The 13,018-nt window shown below is 32.2% G+C and overlaps 1 protein-coding gene across 4 annotated transcripts in view; it reads right to left on the reverse strand.

Annotated features, from left to right (window-relative positions):
- Positions 1-13,018, reverse strand: part of LOC111033587 (calpain-1 catalytic subunit-like) — a 91,709-nt gene that overhangs the window by 8,814 nt on the left and 69,877 nt on the right. For all 4 annotated transcript variants that reach the window (XM_022314394.1, XM_022314401.1, XM_022314406.1 and 1 more), the window contains one exon: positions 8,703-8,998. In XM_022314394.1, coding sequence (XP_022170086.1) covers positions 8,703-8,998 — 296 coding nt within the window. The remainder of the gene's footprint in view (positions 1-8,702; positions 8,999-13,018) is intronic.

A 13,018-nucleotide genomic window follows, 5' to 3' on the forward strand; every position in this document is an offset into this window, starting at 1 on the left:
AAATTGGATTTCGTTCACAACAAACCTATACACATTATTACCCAGGCCAGTCACCGTATTCACTAAACTGCACACACCCTTATAATCATTACAAAAAACCCTTATAGGCTGTCGGTCGCCAGTTGAACAATTATTTTACAACATACATGATAAAAATACATTAAAACAACTATAACTCAACAATGGGTGCCCAGGATTGTGTCCTAAACGGCCGTCGACCGCTTAAGTGCGGCGCCAATAAATCCGGGAAAGGTATGTTCAGGCGAATGGCCCAGCCCAGAACCTATATATTATAGTACTTTATTGCGAAATTCTAAAAGTCATAGGAGAAGAGGGCGAGATCCAAGTCTTGTCTTAAAAAAATATGATCAGGCATGTCACCGTGCCTGTGATCTTTCGATAGATTTCGACGACACTTGAAGAGGTCGACTTACGCGAATTACATTATAAACAGGACCCTGTTCAGTGCTCGTTCAGACCTGACCCGTTTGACAACATATTGTTCGTATAAACGCTACAAACGAAGAGAGTTTATTTATTTGGTTTTGTCGTCTTCATTCGATTTCACTCTGTTTTTTTTTTCTATTTCCAACGAGCTGGGATTAAAAATATAAGGAGTTAAGACGGATTCAACTAAAGTCTAAAATACTCTTGTTTCTTTATCGCGAGTCCCCAACACACATTCCACGAAGCCAGTAAAACGAGTGGTTGGCGCCGCTTATGTAGCTAGGTAGATGTACCGTTCCTCCACAGTGCGATGTGGTTACGAGACGAGACAAGACGTGACTAGGAAAGAACACCGACGTTTTCCGTTAGACAACAAAATTCATCCTAGCTAATAATTATTATTTATGTTATTACCGGGGCGCTTGAGTTATCGTCATTATTATTATTATCATTATTATTTTAATTGAAAAACCCCTCGAAAAAAAGATACGAAAGTAAGTATTATAACCCGGACGATGTCGTCGGGAACAAGGTTTATGGTCGTAAAAAAGTGGTTTAAATGATGTATAAATACAATAATAATCTCTGGACGGTCGGAGGGTGGGAGGATGAGGATTGCCGGGTTTGGTCGACGACGGTGTCTATATATTATACACATTATGTAGCAGGTATTTATTATTGTTATTATTATTATTATCATCATTAAAGCAACCGTCGGATTGAACCAGTACCGGTCGAGCATCGCGGCGGGGTGGTTTTGGAGTGTTTGATTGTATTTTTATTGGGCGCGGGCAATTTCATCTAGAGAACCACCTCTTATGACGACAGGTGCCGAGAGTTGTGGCGATTCTTTTATTTTAACTTTATTTTTAGACATCTTATTCAAATAAAAATTAAATAATTAAATAAATTAAATTAGTGCTTGGTTTTAAAAATGGATTTAGATTATCCCAAGTAGATTACTCTTGTCTAAATGAAATCTAAATGTTGATAATATATTTAAAATTGTAATTTGTAATTTATAAATTCTAATTTGAAAAAAATAACTAACAGCCCTTTATCCCTCAAATAGACACTTAAAGCGAATACTCTCTCGGTACGCCTCTGATGCGTCGAGAAACTTGAGTTGTTTTTTGGTTACCGTGCCGTTGTTAATACCATTTCAGCTACATTATTAGTTTAATTTAACAAGTATTACCTACTGTTTTGATAATGTCTCGTGTTAATGAACAATTATTGGTTTTTTTTGGAATATGATTTGCAGGTTCGATGAATAAACATAACGAAATTATTGATTTAAAAGAAACATTTGTATTTGGGCAAGGGGCACGTAAGTGTAATATATAATAGAAATTCAATGAGTTTCAAGCGGGACTTCTCTAAAAAAGAAATAGAACCACTGCAGGGGATGGTATACCAGATACCTAATTATAGAGATACAGCTTATCTGGAAAAAAGTATTTGAAAAGTTCTAGCCTAGAAAACTGTAGCATTACACTTTGAAATGACGTATAAGAACATTAAATTTTGTCTGAAAATCTACATATTTTGAGATTTCTAGTTCTTCGAACACAGTGATTCATCATAGTTCTCGAATAAATCATACGAAGGGTCGCAGACAACCAAAAGTTGTGAGGTGGGTACCTCACAACTCCAGTGTCAGCATTTTATTTTATGTGTTACTCAATTGAAATGATCACAATGAATATAAAAGAAGAGCTCGTCCGGAGAGAATGTACGTGTTAATGCCGTGGGTTCGATAATAACTTATTTAAGTGAATCCGTAATAATAATAGGTCGCGAAACGAGTGTTGGGAGTGCATATCATAATATTATGGTGCTGAGAATGGAATTATTGACTGATGTTGTAGTCGCGTGTTTATTTTACGACCTTGGCCGTGACCTTGTGGGACAGGATCACCCTACGGCCATTTACCGTCTTTGTCGTCGTTCCGAAATCTCGCCAAACGGGATAGATTTATTTACGTTTGCGTATTCACTATTCACGGACAATTAATGTATTATAAAACTTAAAAATAAGAACATTTTAAGTAAAAAATTTTTATTTTTAACACTTATATTGTATACAGAGGCTTAACAAACGTTTTACAAGCGTTTAGTTTTAAACGTTTTTTAGCGTATTTAGTTCACGTATTAGTTTGATATTATAGTTATTAAAAACGAAATTGCAATAAAACTAGTGTACATTACGAAATCCGTGCTGGTATGGTAATTTAGTAGACAATAGTTTTAAAGTAGGTAGATCTATGTAATTCCAGAATAGGTACGTAATGTTTTGTTTTTGTTTCCATACAATTATGTCGACGTCGAACACAAATCAACAATATCGCACGGTCGATTGTTACTATAATAATATAGTATAAAATAATTTTCATAAATTGCGCATTAAAATATTTGTTGCATAGTATATTGAATGCAATTGAATTCTCTGAAATATCAAGAGGAATAAAAAAATTATTTGATAGTTAGTGATTTTCTCAACGATAGATTTATCTAGTTTAAAAAATTTTGCTCTCTCATTGTGAAAAAATTACACCTAACCTAACTGAAGAATAAGTATTAAAAATATCTTAGGTAATATCGTCATTTCGCTTTAAATTATACAATCCCTTGGGAAAAAAGTATCTTTTGTTTAAAATTCTATGTAAGTGCAGCACATAAATAAACATAATAGGAAACGAAAATCGAAACCGTTAAAACGATGTAATCGATTGTTCAATATATGGATGGATGCAAAGATTTTTGTGTGAGCCTCGACGAAGTCTTTGTATCGGGTGAGAAGGGTGGTTCTTTCTTAAAGAATTCATTTTAAAATTGATTTTTTCATACTTCCACAAGTCACAACACTTGTACAATATAGGTTGGATATATTATTATAGCGGATAAAACCGTATAGAGCTTGTTAGTTGTTGAGAACTAATTTTTTTTGAAAGACGGTTTTTTTTAAAAATTGTTTTGATTAAATATTCTTGTTTTGCATTTTATTAAAAATTAAAATTAAAGTATATGGTTGAATGAACCACATACATTTGCGGTAGTTGTAGCACTCTTGCTACAAAGACAAATACCAGCAATAATAGGGACAACACGGTAAACCTTAAATAAAATATAATGCGTTGTCAGGCAGCAAAACGGCGACGGACTGTGGATAGGTAAAAACAAAATATTGATGATAATATGATGGCTGAAAACATTTTTTAGCGATTTGGCGCATAATGCGAGCATCATGTTATGTTATTATGCTGTACCCACATTGATCACATTATGGTATGCGTTTCGCATAGAGTACGACCTTCCGAACGCATCATAATACAGATCTGTTATCATTTCGCCCTCGCCCACCCCTCATCACCACCCACTCGTTTTCTGTTTCTTCTGTTTCCCACGACAAGACGGACAGCACGACCGTAATATACCTATTATAATAATATCACATACGGTGAGCAAAAATGCCGAGGCCGTAGATAAATCATTACTGCGCGAAACACGCGAGCGGCTCTACAGTAATATTATAATCACGACGATAATAATAATATTATTATGAATTTATAACCGTGTGTACGCATATACGAATACGATATTATATTATACGACAAAAAAAAAAAACAACAAATTGTCGTACGTTCTTGCCGCGTACCGGTTCAAAAGCGACGGCGTTTTGCCGCCGCGGTGCCGCAGATTGCAGAATTTAAGTATATATTATATTATTATTATTATGATTATTAAATCGTGCGTGAGTGTACAGCGTGCACTCTGCGCAGGTATGTACCTATACCGGGAGCAAAACCGACCGCTATATCTTAAGACCGCGGTAACCGAGTACAGTGGGAGGGGGCTACGACAACACTTAGCATATATGCCTAGTACCCACCCGGTTACAATATATTAGGTATATTTATAATTTTATATATAATACATGGCTTATTTCCACTTAAAATTATGGAACACGCTCGATACCGCCTTGAGAGGTACCCGCAAACTGAGATGAAACAGAAGGTTTTCAGTATCCGTCGTCATAATATTATATTATAGTCATCGCCGTATCCCACGATTCGAGTACCCTAGGGATTTGATCTAGGTGTAATCATTTAAAATCAAATTAAAAATGAAAATGTAAAAGTTAAATGAAAGTCGTAAGGCACAGGTTAGGTACGCGTATTATTAAACGCCATGGGGTCTGTAAGTGTGTTATTCCGTGTAGGTTCGGAGGAAGGTAAATGTTATATAAGTGAGGTAATTATTTTTCATTTAACGAGTACATTTTTTTCTTTATTATATTATTCTGCGAGCTCGAGATGTAAGCTCGGTCATGAGACATTTTGCAGGGCAGCATGAAATTACAATTGCTCTCGGCCGGTCAAAAATAAAAAAATCTAAATTTCCAACTCTATATTACGCGAATTGCTTCTACTTATCTTTATTTATTTATCTACGTCCAGTCTGGTTCTGGTATTTTTTTTTGATTTAGGACCAAAGTTTATCACGTATGAATAAGATATCATTTTTTTTTAAACTGTAATCGGCCTAAACGGACATAATATAGCAAACGTATTAACATAGATACATTTTTGGGCAGGGTATAACTTTTTCTTCTAATGGATTTTTGCGATGTTTACTGTTATAAAAACACAAATTCATTATACCCACAACCATAATATTATGGTATACCCAAATACATATCTATGATTCGTCAATTTTCCTCGCAGAGAAAAAATATCTAGTTGCGTGCTACTTTGATTTAAGGCCTTGATACGTATATTTTTTTATGATCGATGCGCAAACGTTAATATAGTATTTCATACAGTTAATGCGGACCGACGGCACACTGGAAAAATATCATATACCGAGGCGAACTAGAGTAATACTCGCAATACGTAACATCAATCTAATATAACGTCGTACGTATACCGCAGCAGCGTATGGTACGAGTTCCTCAAGCGACGACGGTCCCCTGAACGACGCAAAATATATTAAAATATTCTCCACGAACGCGATTCCAATTCCACTCACACCCACGCCCACACGCTGTCTGCCGAGTCATTATAAATATCATTCGTATATAATGCGAACACGTCGACGGCGACAGTGCACGAGCCGGAGATCTATCCTCTGTTGCACCGGCTATATGCTACCGTGGGAATGACTGTATTGGACACGGATGAATACCGTTAGGGCTAGGAGTACAACAGTCGTATAATAAAATATGACGCGTCCTGCGCACAATATGATTTACATGTTATATTGTTCGACGGATGATATTGAATTTTTCGGTCCGAAAACATATTGTGAGCTGCGACAAAGAGCCGCACGCTCAGAGTCCGACACTGCTCCTGCGACGATGACTGTATACGACGATAGATCCGCCAAACAGCATTTTTTTCTCCATAAAGACGCTGGTCAAAAAATCGCACTTCGAAATAAGCACCCGTAGTACGATTGTTACGAACAATTTAATGTCGACAAAAAATTAAATGACGACCGATTTGTACTATTATTAGGTTTAAAAAATATATTTTTGCACCCTCGTGGAGTTTTGACTTTTGATTATCCGTTAATCACTTGTCACTGCTATAAAGTACTATGCCATAATGTTATGGTTATGAAATCGGCTTAGGATATCGGCAAACTTGGTGGTTGAACGAATATTCTTGCGTATGCTTAATCAAAAAAACGTGTATGGAACTTGTAAAAACGTTGTTAAAACACCGTACCGAGTATTTGCCCGGAAATTAGGTGACATTTATATTTGTTAAAATGCAAATCTATTGTAGTCATATTTAACAACTTTACAAACTCACGTATATGGCATAGTGTTTTCAGTAAGTATTACTATATTTTATTCATAAAAAATTACTTGTTAAAACCAAAGTGATATAATTATTTGTAAATATAGACTAATAGACTTTTTAACAGTAAATACTTTTAAAAGAATTGTCCAAGCAAGTGTTTATAGTATTTCAGTAATATTAACACATTTGAAAAACATTAAAATATTCATTACCGGTGCGGCTGCGTAGGTATACCTAAGTCGCGACTAACACGATTATACAAAGAATATTTAAATTTCATTTCTAAGAAGACATCTGACGAATTTTTTACGTACGCACGTTTTGTATGAATTACAAAGCATTTATCCAAACGCTGCCGCTGTATTGTATGTTAGTGTGATTTTGAGTAATAAAATATTATACAGGTATTATAGTTATTATTGACCAATCTATGTTTTATTTTTCTAACATTACCGCTGTCACAAACGTATTTCGGCAAATATGTTAATTATTCATTCAGTTTTAAAATCAACACCAAATGAAGATGTCCATCGAGTTTTTATTAGTTTAAACAGCATATAAATACACTGTGATGGTCCGTTGTCAATATGTATTAGGTACTTACTTGTAAGGATAAAATATATATTTTTTTTATTAGAAATAAGCCTCGGTTGCGGAGGCCATTGGCTGACGACATGGTTTACATTGTTTAGGGAGAATTGTTGTATACACTATTTACATTATTTACATACACATATTACACATATTACAACATAATAGATTATAGATTACTAATAAGGTTGGTCTTGATCAAAAAGGACATCATGCGGCTAATGTTGTCTGGGTGGAGGGCTTCCGATATAATATTTGATACCCGATAAAATATTGTTCGTTCCCATTGATGTTAATTTATCAAACTCTAGGGTATAATTCTAGTCAATGTAGAATAAAAGAGTTTGAAAAATACTATGTATAATACTTTGACAGGTTTCATCTATATGTAAAAAAAAATGTCTGATTTCAAGTGGATACCAGCTACCTAATTACTAATCAGTAATTAAAATCATTGCAGAGTTAGGTAGGTTTTTATTTTTCACATAATTATTTAACTAATTAATTTTGTCTTCGACGGTATGTTGTATCAAATAATCACATAATGATTGTGTAATCATATAACTGAGAAAAATAAATATTACAGTTATACCTACTTTAAACCAGGGTTTCTGATTGTCAGTGAAAGATAATAAATTAAAAAAAATTCGTAAAAATTTGTATTGAATAAAAAACGTTTGTGAATTAAATCAATTTGTTTAAATTTTTAAATAAACAAAATATCTATGTATTAAAATAAAAAAAGAGACCATTTTGAATCATCGATCTTGAATTTTCCTGATAAAAGTCATCTGTATTTTTCAAAAATCGTTTTTTTAATGCCATCATATATAAATTATTGATATGGCGTATATATGGAATAACGAAAAGTGTATGATCTTTCAGTATAGACCCAACATCGGTCAAAAGACAGACTATAATAATTTAAAATCGTTCAACCATAATTATTATATTGTGGTGGTATAGGTGGTGAAAGTGGTGATAGAGGGGATAGTGGTGGAGGAGGGTGGCAGAGTATCAGAATATGAATCAATTTAATCGAAACATGAAAAAAAAATGGATTTAAATTAATATACAAAAGAGATTGAGTGTCGGGCACTACAATTTTTGATCAACAATAATTAATATAATAAAACCACGGAATGGCCGCCACTTAAATAAAACTAGAAATCGAATAGTTGAGTTTCGTACACTCACATCGTAATATAGTCGTTAATAACATTTTTAATACAAAACATGAACAGTAAATGAGTTCCACTCAAAAATCATTTTCCAAATACCGACTGAGATGATTTATAGCTTTTAAATTTAATATATCAGCTACACTATAAACACGCCGCCTCTACATAACGACGAAAACGCCCGCTCACTGATTTCCCCTCGATGACACCTCGCTCAGTATATTTATCCAAAATGTCTTTACAGAATTTTATTAGTATTATACACACTATAATTACTTTATATACACTATCCACATATCTACATAGCCATACTGCATATTTTATACGCTGTCGTATAATGCTCAATTAACTTGATGACTATTATTAATATTTTATATAGGTTATACATATAGAAGCATTAAGTTTAGGGCTTAATTTGCTGTGTGTTTGGAGGAAAATATTTTAAAAACCACCGTCCGTCCCTTTTTATAATATATTTTTAAAATATTTTATAGGTACCTAAAAGGTTCAAATTTAAGATTTACTGTTTAGAACTTAAGATATTTAAATTTTTTTAGTAAAGTATTTTACTGTAAAAACGATTCATAACGTATTATGTCCTAGTGTTGTGTGTGTGTGTGTGTGTGTGTGTGTGTGTGTGTGTGTGTGTGTGTGTGTGTGTGTGTGAAAGTACCTGAAGAGCCCACAATAGGACGTGGTGGGGTCGAACGATTGATCGAGAGGTACGACCCTGTCGAGGAACTTTGGCGTGAGAGTCAGTGACGAAACGGCGGCCAAAAAGCTGTGGTCGCCGAGTTCGCCGGGCTCAACGCCGCATCGTCCGCCACCGCCGCCGATGGTACCGTTGCGAGTCGGTTCGCCGCCAGCACTTCCTCCACTGCCTCCGCCCGCACCAGTCGAAACCACTCCGTTTCCCTGGGACACCAACCGCGTCGAGTCCACCATAAACTTGGGCCTCTGGCACATTTCCTGGAACAAAACATTGATAATAGCTATTAATGGTTATATATGCGGTACACGGACATCGTCTTGTACTTATGACCTGGAAAGCTCGAGACTAGATTAAAACACTTTAAAATAAGTATTTCGTATTTAAAATTTAAACATGCTCTTAATAAATTAATTTAATTATTGGCTGTCAATAATGTCATAGGGAAACATTTAATAAATCATAATACGAGTGGCATAGCAATAAATATTATGATTCTTTAATTTTTTCTAGTTAAATATTGATAAAAGTGAAAAAAACCAATAACATTTGTTTTTGGTTTCTATTTAGAAAAATTATTTTGAAGTTTTCTTTTACTAAGTTCACTGTCACATAAATTTATTTTTGAAAAAACTTTAAAATTCAAAATGCTAATTATTATAGTTATACGTATGGTGTAATAGTTTAAGTTTGTATCTAGTTTATTAAAGGGCGATAATTAAAATAAAAATGTCTACTGCATACTACGGCTTTAATTTTTTGTTTTCTGTGTTAAAGTAATTTATGGTTTTTGAATAGTTTATTTACGATTTCAAACAGCTGTAATTTTTTTTACACACATAGGCATTTATTAATGCATTATAATTGTTGGTAATTTAATCAAACAATAACGGTAACTGTAACGCTATTTTATATATAATATGTACATATAGGCTCGAAAAACTATTTAAACAATAAACTTTCTATTATTTCCGCATCCTACACACGGTTTGGCAGCTGCTTATGAAACAAACAAAATGAACAATATTTCATAATAATTGAATACAATTTCGTCGTTTTATTCTATGAATATTTTCATTTCGAGTTCCTTATATATTGGCATCTATTAAATTAAAAATAACCCTAATTTCCCTGCATTAACCAAATTTGATTTCACTTACATACATGAAATGTAATAAAAGAAAAGAAAATACATTTTTTAAATTGATTTTGGACCAATCCAGTACATCGAAGTAGATATTGTAGATCATTCAACAATAGCACCAACGATTATGTCACAAAATGCTAGCACCCCAAATTCAAAATTTTGAAGTCAAACAGTACTAAAAAATGAGTAACTAATCGGTAATAATTGTTTCAAATTTGTTTCCACAAAATCAGCATTTTCAACCTAAATGTTAACCCTCGAATTTGTGTTTGATTTTTTTGGGTACTTGGATGACGAATTTGGGATGCAGTTGTGCTGATGGACCTTGTCATCAATCATAAATTCTAATAGATGTTGAGATTTAACGAATATGGAATAATCATTAGCACGATTTGTTATCCTCTGATCCATTTCCACTGTTGTAGAATTGTAGTTAAAAATATGAGTTTTCTATATTTTTATGACAGAAGAAATGTTTAGCGACAGTCACAGGCTATAACTGCTGTTATTCAGTTATAATCGCACCGATATTTGTGTCTAGGTAATCTATACATAATAAGTTGTACATGACTTGAATATATAGTGGTCAATTGTAGAATGGGATTTTTTTAATGTGATGTTAAAACAAAAAAAAAGCAGTCTGTACGGAAAAAAAGAGAATAAAATAATATTTAAAATTAGGTTGAATTGATACATAAAAAAGTCATAATTTCGAGTTAAAATCACGTGACAAAATGTCATGCGGTGTCTAGTACTCTAGTATATCATATCGTGGTGCTCGGTGCTGTAATCACTTGGAACTAATTATGTGGTTCCATAAAAAGTTATCTTTCAAATATCAACACGCACTAATGACCACCGCAAATACACACACACACGCATAAGAAATACACGGTACCTATCTATATATCATAGCAGATAATAACACTCGTCAACGTTTACGGTCGACCAGCACAAATATGATACTTATATATATATACATGTATAGGTATGTAATGAGTCCACTATGATTTATGGTCATAATATAAAAAATCTTGAGCTCAAAAAGTAAAAAGTAATATTGATAGCACCTTAATTAAAAATATATACCTTCTAATGAGAGGATTAAGAACATCTGTAAAATGCATTTTAATTACTATCGAGATGACCAATATCATTTTACACTAAATCGAAACAACAACAATTACTGGAAAGTATCTGCAGCTGTTATGCCATACCGATTGTAGATTTCTTGCAGATCACCTATTTAGTGTATGGTTTTTAAAAAGTTTGTTGTGATTAATGTGCGACTACAATTATCCCGACCTACTACAGAATTGCATTTAATCTACTTTTAATAACAATAATAACAGTAAATTAATATTTAAAAAATAAATACACATAAGTCTTTGGTAAATTTCAGTAATTTATTGTTTATATCGTAGTTTATCGTGTAAAGTTTTAATCATTAAATGCAATTATATCTTTAAGTAAAAGTGTATAACATAGTAAAAAAATTGAAAAATAACGACCAATCGAATACGGCCGAATAAGAAAGAAGTATAAAAAAGATTATATTTATTCGTATATCTATTATGTTTATTAATTGTATAACCACATATCTACACTTATTAGTTATTTATACATTTTTATTATTTTATACGGATTACTAATCGAAGAAATCATAAACTACAAGAATGATTAATACACAAGATGAGAAATAAGAATTTTAATATCGTTTGATACCTTAAAAAAATATATGAAACTAGACAAATTATTAATAACTAAAACATAATATTTATTGCACACTTGAGTATACATGCGTCAATTAAGCACAGATAAAGATTATACTACAAAACCAAGAGACTTTGAATATTTATTTCATTTTTAAATAACAGCTTAATAAAATCTTGTTTATGTGCAAAAAAAAAACAATAGTATCACTAATAATGTATTATTGTCTACCCAAAACCCAACAACTTTAAATATTTTAAGTTTTTTAGAAGTATTTGTTACGAAAGCATTTCAATACCTATACATCTGTAATTTTTTTTGTGTGTAACTCTTATTAAGTACAACAAAAAAAAAATTGATGTTTTGTGTGATCCAAACGATATAGTCAATTACATACATACAATGATGAATGGTGTTTAATTCAATACATAATTAATACTTCTCTCACGTACAAAAAAAAAATCACTAGATCTGTTATTAAAGAATGATCATAATTTTAATCCACTTTACAACCACGTATACGTAATGTATTATATCTTAATGTGTGTACACAATACTAAATTAATGCATTTAGAAGCATTTTGAGCCTTAAATAATTGGCACATGTACAAGTTAAGTACTCGTGAAGTCATGAAACCCAAAGATAATAATATGTATTATAATACGTTATCTATTAGTCACTACTAATTGCTAATAGTACAATTTACTTACCTACTTAAATGATATAAACTAATAACTATAATGCACGAAATTACTCTGGAAATCGTAGAAATGTTTTAAGACATACGGCAGAAGTTATATGAAATGTTTTTAGAAAATCTGAGAATTTTAAAATAATAATTATACCACTCGTACAATTAGCATAATATTATATTGCATTTGCTGAAGTTATCTTGCACAGTGATGGGGAAAATTCAATACTTATTCATATTAAATAAATCAGATTGCAATTAAATGTATGTGGTTCGCATCTTTCGCTAGAACCAGTGGTTAAAATAAAAGGTATTCATAATGTAGATCACTATGGTTATTTAAAAATAAAAACAATAATTCAAGACAATCATTGAATCATGGCCACTAGTATGCTAATGTAGAAAGTAACAATATAATTGTTAGGTACATTAGTCTTTTAGTTATTAAAAAAATAGAATCTATACGTCTTCACCACTTTTTAAATCAACTAGTATCCATAAAACCGTAATATTACTGGTATATATATATATATGTGTGTGGCAGAAATAGTGAAATATCGTAATTTAAGTGCTTTGTGCTTTATGTGCAAACAGTTTTTAAAAATGTAGAATGAACCTTATAAATTAAATAGAAATATATTATTAGTTAGAAAATATAAATGTTTGCAACATATGACGTTCAAAGAATAGGTAAATTTGTATACGTTAAAATATTGTAGTATTGCTCT

The sequence above is a fragment of the Myzus persicae genome, unplaced genomic scaffold (assembly GCF_001856785.1).
Source record: "Myzus persicae strain clone G006 unplaced genomic scaffold, MPER_G0061.0, whole genome shotgun sequence".
Lineage (NCBI taxonomy): Eukaryota > Metazoa > Arthropoda > Insecta > Hemiptera > Aphididae > Myzus > Myzus persicae.